The 15,043-nt window shown below is 34.5% G+C and overlaps 2 protein-coding genes across 4 annotated transcripts in view; both read right to left on the bottom strand.

The window, feature by feature from the left end:
* Nucleotides 1–15,043, bottom strand: part of LOC144546658 (uncharacterized) — a 30,699-nt gene that overhangs the window by 5,834 nt on the left and 9,822 nt on the right. The window lies entirely within an intron of this gene.
* On the bottom strand, nt 10,879–13,361 carry LOC144546953 (brassinosteroid LRR receptor kinase BRI1-like). The gene has a single exon (XM_078295542.1). It carries the CDS (start codon nt 13,300–13,302, stop codon nt 11,035–11,037), a length of 2,268 nt encoding a protein of 755 aa, XP_078151668.1. The 5' UTR covers nt 13,303–13,361; the 3' UTR covers nt 10,879–11,034.

Here is a 15,043-nt window from a genome sequence, read left to right as displayed (position 1 = left end):
TCCTAAGGCTTTTGATTCGGGGTTAAGGACATAGTGCTTAGGATTTAGGTTCCTACGATTTATAGTGTAAGCATAATATTGTTATTATAATTATTATTGTTACTAATATTACTGGTACGATTGTTGTTGTTGTTGTTTTCTATTATATCTACCTTGGTTTTGTGACTCCGGTTGGATTTGATTTCTAGTCTACCTCAAATTGTTTGGGACTAAAGGCTTTGTTGTTGTAATAACTTTTTGGTTGAATGAGGTCTAATAAGCACACTAAGGGAAGCACAAGAACTTATAGGCTGTGGGTAAATAAGAAAACACAAAAAATTAGCTGTAAAAGGAAAGCTATGACCTTATCAACTTTCGTCTCAGCAATAACAGGCAATGGATTTAATCTCTTAACTTTTTTACCATCTTCACTAACAACCTAAAACAACAAAAAGTAAAAGTGAACAAGACTGTCCATTTACAAAAGAGGTTTGATAGAGAATTTGAATATTTACAAGCAAACTCAAATGAAGTTTCAAGTAGAAAGAGAAATTACCAAATTAGATGATGTCCTGAGTGCGGCTTCAATTAATGAATCGTCATTAACAAGTCTCTGCATTTTTCTGAATGATGCGATGATTCTAATAGGAACTACAGGAGGATTAAAAAAAATAGAATGATGGTTACATTGATCCAGAACTAACAAAATGAAGATTGGTCAACACTGCCTAGAGCAGTTGGATAAGACATCCGTTCTCCCACGGGAGAACATGGGTTCGAGTCGTGTGAGTGTGTTGTGTGAGTACCTAAGGGCTTTAATGAAAAAAAGAAAAAAAAAATGAAGATTTGTTGATATCTGATTTTTTTTTTAAATAATTATAAAGAAATATCATTTCCGAGCATGAATTATGCAATTTTAAAATGATGAGCTACCTTAACATAAAGCCGGCAACATCATCATATCAGTGCTGGATCAAAAGTAAAGTAATTAAAGAGAAATTACTACAATATTTTTAACTAAAGTTGAGAAACTGACCAAAACCCTGACCATTTTTCTTGGTATAGTTGAGTAAGAATTTATCTGCCGGGAGGTTTGCATCACTAAAATAGAACTCCACCTAGAAATACATTGTTATCAGATCATATACCAATAAATGAACAAAGAGGAAAAAGAGAAGAATCACAAAATCCCATTAAAACATCGCCTCTTTACACTGAACAAACCGAGAACTTCAACAATGTACAATATAATCCATTTCTCTCACCTCACGCACTATCTTCGCACGAAGTTCGTCAGAGAGACTGCCATCACCACTCAAGATGATTTCTTGCTCGTGATCCTCGCCGTTCTCGTCGATCACCTCTTCGTTCCTGTCGGAAAGAGAGGGGTTATGAGGAGGAGAAGCGATCGGGGAAGAGAGGGGAGGAGGGGAGGGAGGACTGGCGCCTTCTACTTCTTCCATGTCGGTTCGTCGGAGGAAGAGAAGCGAAGCTCTTAGTGAACTGACTCCGCCTCAACTCGGTGCAAGCCGAGCTCTCTCCAAACTTATTGACGGAGTGTGTTCAAATTGTGAACATCCTCTCCATTTGTAAAAGAAACGGACTATCTCGCGGTATCGGACCGTGTAAAATTAATTTGGTATTCAAATATAAGAAGTTTCGTTTTGAGATTCGTGTCAGATTTAAATGACCAACCAAACAAAAATGGCAAAAGTGAAATGAGCGTTTATGTTCTAGCAATTCATTTTTAAGAAAATTAATTTTTGAACTTTTAGCTCTTCGTCATCGTTCTTCTATTAGAATCTCCAATCTAGAATGCGTCTTGTTATTTTGGTATCCAAAAAAAAAAGTTCAATATTAAAATAGAATATGAGAAAAAAAAAAAAATTGGAAAGATATTGATCCGACATGTGAAATAGAATTTTTTTCCGAATAAAACCAAAGTTCTTTATCTTTTAATCTTTTATTACAAACATTATATACTGTAATAATAATAATAATAACAAATAATAATATGTTGATAATATTTTCTACTATTATATTCATATCGGATTTAAAAAAAAAATAGAATCAAATTTAAATATTTCAACAAAACAAACAAGTCGGACTTGGTTTTTATGAAAAACAAATCCACAGGGATCAGTGGAGGCAATTTACTATGCTTACTATGCATGCAGTGGAGCAAATACTTTTTGCCTCCACCGATCCAAGATTATAAAAAAAAGCTTAGCGTGCTTGTCGTTGAGATATTTAAATTTGATTTTATTTTTAAAAAAAATGTTCATATCGTGTCATTATTATACTATATAATGATAATAATATATTATTACACTTTATGTTCATTACAATATACATCACGAATTAAAACTAATTCGTATTAATATTTTCGATTCAAAATTAAAACAGTTGATATGAATGTTTAATGTTATCTTCCTATTATGATGTGTTGGGAGACTAAATATAAAGAAGAAAAAAATCATTATAAAGAAAATCATTGTTTACTAGAGAAAAAAAAATTGTATTACAAAGAACAACAATTTTATACCTATCTAAAAAAATATTAAAAGAATTTCAGAAAATATAAAATTCGGTCTACAAGTACAATTTAATATGGATATCATGTTGAGCAGTTCGAATATGTTGTTTGGACCTTAACTTGTAAAATATAGGCACAAATTTAAACATAAGCATTAACGCATTTCTTTATATAGTAGTAATAATAAACAAATATGTTATTCGACTGATAGTATTATAATTTTTAAAGTCCGAAAACATTATTACAATACTATTTAGAACACTGTAAATTAGTATAGCTTATTATATGTCCTTAGTATTTTTCATATTGGTCTTCTTTTCATGTCTTCTATTTCTCGTTGTCCTGGTTTCAGATTTTAATTTTTAATCAAGATGAAAATAAAATAGAACAACACACAAGCCTGTAAACTAATATTCAAATTAAAAAATAAATCAAAATTAGACTTTTATTTTCACCTCTATCTAATATCAAAATATAGCATCTCGCAATTTTGAGAGGTAGAATGGTAGATGAAAAAAAATTAGTTCTAAACTTATAAATCTCCAAGTCAACCGTTCAAAAAACCTTCTACAAAGATACCCAAAATCTCTGTGCTGTTCCGAACTTCCGATTCAATTCAGAAATCTCCAGCTACATTTTTTTTTAAACTATCATTAGCAATCTAACTGAACGTTCATGCCCTAGACATTATAAATCATAACGTTTCTCATATATTTCAAAATTTCATGAAAACATACTCAATTATTAATTTTTTTGTTTTTTTTATTAATAAAAGAATCGGGTGATCTGCTCACTAAGAGAGTTTGGTAAGTACAACTCCAAAAATCTATTATATTGTTTTTAAAGAACGAATTCAATTCATTGAAATTTGTTTACTTCATGAGTAATGTATGTACATAAAAAATTTGAAAGTTCTGAATTAATATGTACAAACTACAAAGTCAAACGGTCAAAAAATATGAGCATTTTATAAGTCATTTTATATGTTGTTTTATGTATTCATTTTTCATTATTTTTTTAATTGCTTAACTTTGTATTAAATGAATACAAAACTTTCAAAATTTTGCATGTTTTGATTATGGCATCTCGATCTTGTTTTTTTATTCTATTTTATTTTGAAATATGGGTTGGGGTCAAGCCCCCCAATACGTTTCAAACCTATGTGAATTAATACTGAGAATTTCCCTACTTTGTGGATTTCGAATTCATGACCTCCTATTTTATTCATATAAAAATAAAATCATAAAGTGATAAATATTTTATGGGCATATAAAGAAACAATTTGGTTTTGATGAGATTTAAAAAATAAGTTATCATAAAATAAAATAAAAAAAGCACGATGAAGTGCACAAAAAATAAAAGTGTTTCAACCTTACTATATAATTAATAAGTTAAAAGACTCAACTTTTTCCATACTTTTTTGTTTTATTCTTCTTCTTTTTTTTTGGTTTCAACATGGCCCGTAGGCCGTTTACATTTCATCTAAGCTAAACACTGGTTTCCCAGCCCCTTCTCTATCCCAGTTGTAGAGTCTACCCTGATTTGCTAACACATGTGCCATTTTGACCCCTTGGTTCCTGTATATATATATAGATGGGCTACGGTGAGTTGCGAAGTAAAACGTGTTTCTACTTCACGTCGTATTTTTATTTTGAAAGTCCAAACGACCGATCCGAACCGTTAGATGTTTAATCCATATTGAAATGTGCTTGGAGACCAAATTTTACATTTTTTGGAACTTTTTTACTATTTATTAAGCATTTTTTAAAATTGTTGTTTTGCTGTGAACTGTAAAAAACAGTAAAATTTTCTGGACCATCAGATCAGCGACTTTCAAAATTGCTTAATAAATAGTAAAAAAAATGTAAAATTTGGTCTCCAAGCACATTTCAATATGGAGAACAAGATGAACGGTTCGGATCGACGTTTTGAACTTTAAAATCGCAAAATATGAGCGTGAAGTAAAATAGTCGCTTTACTTCGCAACTCACCGTAGCCCACCTCTCTCTCTCTCTCTCTCTCTCTCTCTCTCTCTCTCTATATATATATATATATATATATAGGGTCCGGCTAATTTGCTACCGGCAGCATTTTAGCCGGAGGTGCTGCCACTATTTTTTATATTTTTTGATGTTCAAACAACAAATCTAAACCGTTAGATGTTTAATCTATATTATAATCTACTTGGAGACCAAATTTTACATTTTTTGGAATTTTTTTACTATTTATTAAGCTGGTTTGAAAACCGCTGATTTCAGTAAATTTCTGCAGCATTGAAATCAGCGGTTTTCAAACCAGTTTAATAAATAGTAAAAAAAATTCAAAAAATGTAAAATTTGGTCTCCAAGTAGATTATAATATAGATTAAACATCTAACGGTTTAGATTTGTTGTTTGAACATCAAAAAATAGAAAAAACAGTGGCAGCACCTCTGGCTAAAATGCTGCCGGCAGCAAATTAGCCGGACCCTATATATATATATATATAGTGGAGGGTTCCAATGCCTCATTTTTTTTATACCTTATCATACCTCATATTTTATATCTTCATTTTCTTCATATTCAAAGTCTAAATTGTCGATTCGAACCGTTCAACATGATATCCATACTAAAATATGGTTAGGGATGAAATTTTATAATTTTTGGAAATTTTTTACTATTTTTTAAGATGGGTAGAAAATCACTGTTTTTTGAACGGTTCAAAAACAGTGATTTTGTATCTATCTTAAAAAATAGCAAAAAAATTTCAAAAAATATAAAATTTCATCTCCATGCATATTTTAGTATAAATATTTTGTTGAACGGTTCGGATCGACAATTTGGACTTTGAAAACGAAAATATAAAATATGAGGTATGATGAGGTATGAAAAAAATGAGGCATTGGAACCCTCCTCTTGTATATATATATATATATATATATATATATATATATAGAGAGAGAGAGAGAGATGAGCTACGGTGAGTTGCGAAGTAAAGTGACTATTTTACTTCATGCTCATATTTTGCGATTTTTAAGTTCAAAACGTCGATCCGAACCGTTCATCTTGTTCTCTATATTGAAATGTGCTTGGAGACCAAATTTTACATTTTTTGGAATTTTTTTACTATTTATTAAGCAATTTTGAAAGTCGCTGATCTGATGGTCCAGAAAATTTTACTGTTTTTACTGTTCACAGCAAAACAGCAATTTTCAAAAATGCTTAATAAATAGTAAACAAATTCCAAAAAATGTAAAATTTGGTCTCCAAGCACATTTCAATATGGATTAAACATCTAACGGTTCGGATCGGTCGTTTGGACTTTCAAAATAAAAATACGGCATGAAGTAGAAACGCGTTTTACTTCGCAACTCACCGTAGCCCACCTCTCTCTCTCTCTATATATATATATATATAGAGGAGGGATCAAGTTACAACAAGTATTTTCTACATTTTCAAAGTCCAAATTGTCGATCCAAACCGTTAGATATGATATATACAATAAAATGTGCTTGGAGACCAAATTTTACATTTTTTTGAATTTTTTTACTATTTATTAAGATGGGTACAAAATTCAATGGTATGAATTTGACTAGTTTTTGTACCCATCTTAATAAATAGTAAAAAAATTCCAAAAAATGTAAAATTTGGTCTCCAAGCACATTTTATTGTAGAGATCACATCTAACGGTTTGGATCGACGATTTGGACTTTGAAAATATAAAAAATGCTTGTTGTAACTTGTTGTAACTCAAAAATTGTTGTAACTTGATCCCTTCTCATATATATATATATATATATATAGAGTAAAGCTAGGGTGTGACATGCTCACCAACAAAGTTTGGTGAGCATAACTCCAAAAATATATTAGATCGACGTCAAATGCCGAATCAAAACCGTTGAAATCCATGTACTTTATGAGTGATGCATATATGTTACGTTATGAAATTTTTACAATTTAATTAGAATGATTTAAAACAAAGAATCGATAAATCATGTTAATAAAATAGAAGTTTAAACCTTAATTAAGGTTCCCCTAAATAAGTAAGTTAAGTGTGAATCGAAACCGCGTCGAAATTTCGAGATTTCGGAACTTTATAGGCTCAGTGCGGGTGGGGTCCATCCGCAGTGCGGGTGGGGTCATCCGCACTAGGCTCGGATTTTCTTGAATTTGGTCTCCAAAATCGGCTAAGTAGTGAGTGCGGATGGGGTTCATCCGTAATGCGGGTGGGGTTCATCCGCAGTGCGGGTAGGGTCCATCCGCAGTGCGGGTGGGGTTCATCCGCACTAGGCTCGGATTTTCTTGATTTTGGTCTGAAAACTTTCTAAGTCCCGAGTGCGGGTCAAGCCACCCGCAGTTCGGATGGGGGCATCCGCACTCAGGGTGATTTTTGCCCTAAAACTCAAATCCAACCTTCTCTCTCTCTCTCACTTCACCATTTCCCCATTATTTCGTGATTTTCGGCCAAAGAGAAGGAAAAGAGTGCGAGAACTTTCCGTTTCTTTCAGACTCCCGATTGTTGCGAGAAATCGAGTTTGGAACCGAGAAAGCAGCCGAGGATCTCTCCGAACCCTCCTATTTGGTATTTCTTTCTCTCCTTCTTTCTTTCGAAAACTCGAATTTTCTCGATTTCTCAGATTCTCGTTTTAAACCCGAGATTTGTGTTCGAATTGCTCGAGGACTAGTTCCTCTACACTCCTTACTAGTTTGTTTGCCAATCTTTTTCCCGATTTCTTCCGATTTATGAAATCTGATTTCTAGGGTTTCGTGCCAAAATTGAAAGTTGGCATAATCGTGATTTGATTTGCTTAACCCGACCAATTAGACTTGTAATCGGTAGGGTTGCCTCCTGATCGTGAATTTTTAGAACATTTAACGACTGATTTGAGATTTTGACCAAATTAGGGTTAACCAAACGGTGGATTGAATTGATCCGAGAATCAAAGTAGTAAAACGGTGATTGATTGTTACCAAAGTGAAATGGTATATGGCTAGAGGGTCTAGATGCATTTGTGCACCGTTATATGGGATTTTTAATAAGAAAGAATGAACCGAAAAGAATTGATTTGGGACTGTACCAACCCTAAGTAAACGTATAGACCACTGAACCCGAATTAAACCAAGTAAACGTATAATATAGGTGTAGGCTCGGTCGAGCAAGATATCGCGAGACAATTCGAGACGCCCGATCCGTAACTAAGCGGTACGCTCATCAATATAAGGTGCGGGATTCTTGGACTTGTTTGATACTTTATTTTCAGGAATTAAACTGTTTATTCGTTTGTCATGTTGAATGATTAATTATTGCATATTTTGGAATTCATGTTGTAGATTGATTCTTGCATAACTGAGAATGATTTGAATTGTTTGGTTAAGATTACTTGGCATGTTGGTATGGTTATTATTTGATTAGTTCTATTAATTGTTCTTGATGTGAATGAATCCGCCAGGCCGACCTGTTTAGGTGGCTGGATAAGGTAACGGTGACCTATCCGTTGACCTGTGTTTATGAATTTTCCAGGCCGACCTGTTTAGGTGGCTGGATAGGGTGACGCTGCTGACTTATGCGTTTGACCTGTTAGAATTTGCCAGACCGACCTGTTTAGGTGGCTGGATAGGGTGACGCTGCTGACTTATGCGTTTGACCTGTTAGAATTTGCCAGACCGACCTGTTTAGGTGGCTGGATAGGGTGACACTGCTGACTTATGCGTTTGACCTGTTAGAATTTGCCAGACCGACCTGTTTAGGTGGCTGGATAGGGTGACGCTGCTGACTTATGCGTTTGACCTGTTATGATTTTGCGAGACTGACCTATATGTGTGGCTTTGATATATATTTGCTTGAGATTTAGCAAAGTTGACCTGTATAGGTAACTTTGATTCCGTGTGTTTGCATTTGTGTCAAGTTGACCTGTATTGGTGACTTGTAAACCGGACCTTAGGAAATGGTTAAGCCAAACAGCAATTGCAGATGGGTGTCTGATAAAGGGTCCAGCGGTTGGCCATCTGTAGGCGTCTGTAACCCTACAGATGTGGGTTTGATAACGGTTCAGCTCGAGAGAACATCTGTAATTGCTACAAGCCCAATTGAACTGAGTTAGGAATCGAGTTAAGCCAAAATATATGTTGTGTGTTGAAAACCATCTTGGAAATTCCGTAAACTGTGTTTCAGGTTGATTAACTGTTGTCGAGTAGTGGCATTCTGTTATTTATGTTTCTTATATAACTGTTTGCATTGTTATTGTTTGAGTTTCATTGTTGAATATAGAGTTTGATTGCAAGTCCAATAATTCATATGTGGCAAATTCGCACTGAGGATTTATTCTCACCCCCACCCTCCCGATTATTTTCAGGTTATTTTATGCGGACGCAGCGAGTGAGGATATTGGTAATGCATATAAAAGATCCACTGCCTTGCGTGTATATGTGACGCCTGATTTATACACGCGGCAGGCTGTCAGACCCGGTGGATTTGGGGTGTGACAATATACATGCAAAATTTTGAAAGTTTCGAGTTTATTTGCTACATGGTCAAGTGGTCAAACAAATGAACATTTTATTATAAGTTATTTTATATATTCAATTTTTATTATTTCTTTGACCACTTGACCGTGTAGCAAATAAACTCGAAACTTTCAAAATTTTTCATGTTTATGCATCACTCATGAAGTACATGGATTTCAACGGTTTGGATTCGGCATTTGACGTCGATCCGATATATTTTTGGAGTTATGCTCACCAAACTTTGTTGGTGAGCATGTCACACCCTAGCTTTACTCTATATATATATATATTTATTATAGGAGGGTTCCAATGCCTCATCTTCATCATACCTCATCATACCTCATATTTTATATCTTCATTTTCAAAGTTCAAATTGTCGACCTGAACCATTCAATACTAAAATATGGTTAGGAATGAAATTTTATAATTTTTGAAAAAAATTTACTATTAAAAAAACAGTGATTTTGTACCTATCTTAAAAAATAGTAAGAAAATTCCAAAAAATTTAAAATTTCATCTCCATGTATATTTTAGTATAAATATTATATTGAACGGTTCAAATCGACAATTTGGAATTCGAAAATGAAGATATAAAATATGAAGTATGATGAGGTATGATGAAAATGAGGCATTGGAACCCTCCTCATATATATCTCTCATCCTTATTAAGGAGCTTAATGTCTAGATCCTGCAAGGGTCCTGATTTACTGTTTTTTTTTTTCAGAATGATGCTTAGCCGTTGAATTTCCAGATCGCACATAGATGAATTTTCCAAATTATGAGCTTCAACACTTAAGTATGCATTGGTCGCGTCACATAAGATCCCAGTGCCCGTAGACCGCGCGCCGCACCCGTGGACCGCGCCTCTCAATCACGCACGACACCTGCGAATCGAGCCTGTGCACCGCGCACCCTTTTTCTTTTTTTCTGCTGAAGGCGGGATTCGAACCCAGTTCTGTTGGCGCCAAAATTCTTACCACTACACTAGAGTTCACATGTGTTATCTTGTAGATAAATATAGTATTTAACTATTTTTCTCTACAAATTTGATCTAAATTATCTCTACTCTTTATTAAGGAGCTTAATGTTTTCTACTACATAATTTGCTCCCGTTGCTGTGCACGGGCACAATTACTAGTGTATATATATATATGTATGTATGTATATAAAAGGCCGAGGTCACACCAGAAGTTTTTTAAATGGAGAAATCAACCAGAAATTTGCAAAAAGAAAGAAGGCATTATCTAAACAGATTCAAATATGAAATATTACAATTATTTAATTTCCACCAGCATTAATCCTTCACTAAACCACTAACAGATCCATCAATTTTGTTCTGCCCTTATTATTTACTTCGTGTGTACCCGCACAATGAGGCAAACATGACATCTTGCTGACGCATTAAACAATATTAAGGCTGTTATCTAATGTTCAAGAAAAATGATAATACAGCTGCGGTAGTCGCTGTTGCAGTAAAGTTTTAGATTACCAGGTAAAATCAGTCTAATAACAGCTACAAGTAATAGTTACTGGTACATGATGGTATTTCCCTATACTGGCTCAAAAAGCTAGCATTTTCATCTGGCAGAACAAAAATTAAAATCTCACATAGCTAGAAGTTCAATTTTAGGTAGTTAAATATTTCATCGTGTGGTGATTGACACAAATTAATTGGGATAGTTGTTTTGGGGGGCAGTAACCTGACAAGTGTGGCCACTGCAGCTGCAAGTGTTTCTATCTTTTCTCTATTGGTATGGAAGTCGGTACCAGTTTCGTTCCTTACTCTTTTTTATACATTGTTTTTTAATACAATCCTACTATACGGTGAAAAGAAAAAAGAAAGAAAGAAACATATAGGTCTCCTTATAGCTATTGTGCCTATTGACGAAGAACAAAACCATTTATTCACATGCGAAGTTTGTAACTCAAATTTAAATTCACAACTTCAAAACATAAATGAGTTCTATGGACAGTACTTCAAAACTTCTGAAATCCTAATATAGTTCACACAAGCAGAATTCTACGATAAATGGCTATTTATTTCAGAAATTGACCAATTACAAAGCCAATGATAAAGAAAAAAGAGAACAATAACACTACAGTGATCCACCAGCCCAGAGGGTACTGATGATAGGTCATCATCGATGCCTGCTGAGACCCATCTCCCTTTGATGTGGGCCTGTTGTTACAAGGTGGCAAAGGTAATCCGCAGAGACCTGAATTATTCTCAAATGAATATTCTGGAAATGTAACCAAAGAACCCTGTTCTGGTATGGGGCCGCTTAGCATGTTGTTTGACAAATCCAACTGTGACAAGGATAAGGTCGAAAAGGAAGAAGGTATCCTGCCTTCTAACACATTGTGCGATAAATCAAGTATTATTAAGCTAGTCATGCCTCCCATTTCATCTGGCAATGGTCCCGATAACTGATTGTGCTCGATACTCAAAACCGTCAAAGATTGCAATGCAGAAATTTCAGTTGGAATCTGGCCATCGAGCTGATTGTATGACAAATCAAGAAAAAGCATTGATTTGCTATTTCTACTGTTTTGGCTAATTCTGCCAATATCAGCTGTATAACCTTGCAATAAGTTACAATAACGTATACTCGGAACGCGCAAAAGGTCATTATACCGGATCCCATCAAACTCCAGAAAGATATCCATACGGTGGCATAGCCTATCATCATTAATTCTCTTGCTGAAATATGGGCGATCATCCCTTCCAAGATCTGCCCCAATTTCATTGGATTGTTTTGCCAAAGCAGGTGGAATGGACCCATTGAGTTGGTTGCTACTCAAATCTAAATATCCCAGGCCCTTACAGTCACCAAGCTCTGATGGTATCGACCCAGTGAAAGAATTATTTCCAAGTATTAAAATCACTAGCTTTTCTAGCGTACCAATCCAAATGGGTATCGGTCCGATCAGTCGGTTGCTTGCAAGGGAAATCCATTTCAACCTGGTGCAATTCGCTAACATATCCGGTATTGTACCAGTTAGGTTGTTGAAGTCCAAGATTAGGTTTTCAAGTGACTTAAGGGATGAGAGCTCAGCGGGTATCTCACCATTCAAGTTATTTTGCCACATTATAAGCTCATTTAAGTTGAAGAGGGACCCTAGAGAACCGGGTATGGACCCAGAAAGTAAGTTCAAGCTCAGATCAAGTGAGATCAAGTTAGTACAGTTGCTTAGGGAGTTAGGTAAGGACCCAGTAAAATAGTTATCCTGTAAGTGTAACACTTCTAATCTAGAGATCCTCCCGGTGCACAAAGATCGTGGTATCAAGCCTGAGAAGCTGTTCGCACTAAGATCCAATGACATGAGACTTTTAAGCTTAAAAATAGATTTGGGCAAACTTCCATTGAAGTTATTAAATGCCAACTCTAGAACCTGGAGTCTAGGCATGGAAACCATGGACAAGATGGGGAACACACCAGAAAAATCATTGTTGGAGAGGCTCAGCGTATTGAGATTCGTGAATGCCTCTATGTCAGGCGGGGCCTTACCAGTAAAATGGTTGGATGAGAGATTTAGATAAGTTAAATTGAGGCAACCCGAGAACGTACCTTCTGGTACGGTACTAGAGAGTTCATTAGAAGATAGGTCAAGAAATTGCAAGAAAGTGCAATTGGTAACCTTTGGTATTGTGCCTTGTATATTGTTGTGAGCGAGGTTGAGATAATTCAGTAAGCCGAGTTTAGAGAATAACCATTGGAGATCTTTGTTAGTTGTAATCTTGTTATAGGATAGATCAAGCATCTTCAGACTACGGAGAACTGGAGAGGAATGGTTGAAGGACTGGCCAATGTAGTTATTGGAGAGGTTGAGTGACTGGAGAGATTGACAGGAGGCACCAAGAGAAGCTGTATTATACATAGAGCCTCGAAGGTTGTTTCTGGATAGGTCCAGTTTTTTGAGTCGCATGGTGCAATTTGCAAGGGCTGAGATTGATCCAGTGAGATTGGTAGAATGAAGAGAGAGCGCCTCTAGGTTTTTAAGAGAAAGAATGTGAGCTGAGACAGAACTAAAATCTGCTCTGAGTGACAGACCTCGAATCGTCAGAGAGGACACATGGCTTCCTTTACATGTTTCGCCTTGAAATTCACACACTCCATGCATACGGTTCCAGTTGGATAACAAATTAGGATTTGGGAGAGAATTCTTGAAAGAAATTAGATTATCAACATCTCTGGCCATGGCTGATAATACGCAGAAGAAGAGAAGATGCAAAAAACAGTAGAGTGTAACCATTGTATGCTGCACGTCTTTTGTCATCCCTCCTATGCTTGTTGTGATTGTCATGTTATTCTGCTTAAAAAGAGAATGAGAGAGGGAGGGAGAGAGATAAAGAGACACGGGACAGTCGCATCCAATTATTTTTCCATATGTAAGACTGATACTTTGGTTTTGGGTCCAACTCCACCGTTGCCCGACTTCTCTCATTTCTGTGTGGACAAAGTGAGTTGCTTATTCTGTATGATGCTGCCCTTTTCAATTACTGTCAACCGACGATCCTACATATACCGTAAACAAAAAATCTTTGTTCGAGTCAAAGTAGACTGGAAAGTGCTGGTCCACTCGAAAAATTCACGGTGGATATTCAGTCCACAATATCTGTGTGAAGTGGGACTCAACTAATTGTCGGAACTCGAAGCAATCGTAGTATGAGAATCTTTCTCCTGTGGCCAGCATGTATACACAGAAAATTTTATGGATCTCCAAACAAAATTTCAAAACCTGAATCCATTTTCAACATATTTCCAAATCTGTCTAATCAGAAGAGAGAAGAATTATTCTCCAAATACAGCATTTTTTTCCGGAAAATAATTCTCCGAAGAATTCCGGATTTGAGGTTTCGGAGAATTATTCTCCAGATTTGTGTTTTTTTAAAATAGAAAATATTATTATTTTTTATTTTTTTGAAATATTAGAAATACTTTTATATTTCTTTAAAATATATAGAGTATATATTATATAATTAGATTTATTAGAAAGACCACGACAAATAATCCGGATTAACATTTTTCAGCTTAGATTTTTTGCGGTTGTAAGAAAAATAAAAATATTTTTTTATGTGTTATTGGAAAGAAAAATGAAAATATATTGGATTTGAGTTATTGATTCTGGTTCAAAAATTAATTCTGGATAAATAAAGAAAACATCGTAGTCCTTCTATTTTAAAAAAAAAACAAAATTTATTCTGACAAAATGTCATACGAAATTATTTCATATAATTAGATGCAATATTTTAGAATTTTAATGTACTAAATGGACCATGATATTTTCTTTATTTACTCAGAAGTGACTTTTGAACCGGGATCAATAACTCATATTCAAAACATTTTTTTCAAATAACACACAGAGAAATATTTTAATTTTTCTTACAGATACAAAAAATTCAACCTGAAAATGTTGATCCGAATTATTTATCGCAGTCTTTCTAATAATTTAAATTATATAGTATTTCATCTATTTACAAAGAAATATAAAGATATTTCTAATATTTTAATACAAAAAATATAATATTTTCTATTTACTTAAAAAAGAAAAAGAAAAATCCAAATCCGGAGAATAATTCTCCGGAAAGAGTATCTTTGAATTTGGAGAATTATTTTTTTGAAGAAGATGCTAGGTTCGAATATAATTCTCCAAATCGGACAGATTTGAAAATAAGTTGAAAATAGATGCAGATTTTGAAATTTTGATTTTCTTTTAAATATTAATAAAAAAATTTGGATAGATACACGTAGCACGTCCCTCCCTAGACCTAATAAATCAAACCATGAAGAAATAGAAAGCCATAGTGTTATACGGGGGAATGGGGATTATCAAGCTTGATGATTTCGATAGAGCTTTGAGTCAGAGAGATGACCTCACAATATTTTTTATCCTTTTACCTATAAATTCACATATGTATTATATTGCCATAATTCATGAACAATGTTATACTGAAACTCACAGTTATGAAAATTTACAATCCGTAGACATTGATTTAACATGTGGGCACTACAAAAGTAAATGGTCACTGTTTTCGATCCCTGTA

The sequence above is a fragment of the Carex rostrata genome, chromosome 30 (genome assembly GCF_964058835.1).
Source record: "Carex rostrata chromosome 30, lpCarRost1.2, whole genome shotgun sequence".
Classification (NCBI taxonomy): Eukaryota; Viridiplantae; Streptophyta; class Magnoliopsida; order Poales; family Cyperaceae; genus Carex; species Carex rostrata.
Note: the sequence above shows the minus strand (reverse complement) of the source record. Positions and strands in the feature narration are given on the sequence as shown.

Bases quoted from the DNA above. Each gene is read 5' to 3' on its own strand.
- LOC144546953 (XM_078295542.1), bottom strand. From the start codon at position 13,302: ATGACAATCACAACAAGCATAGGAGGGATGACAAAAGACGTGCAGCAT.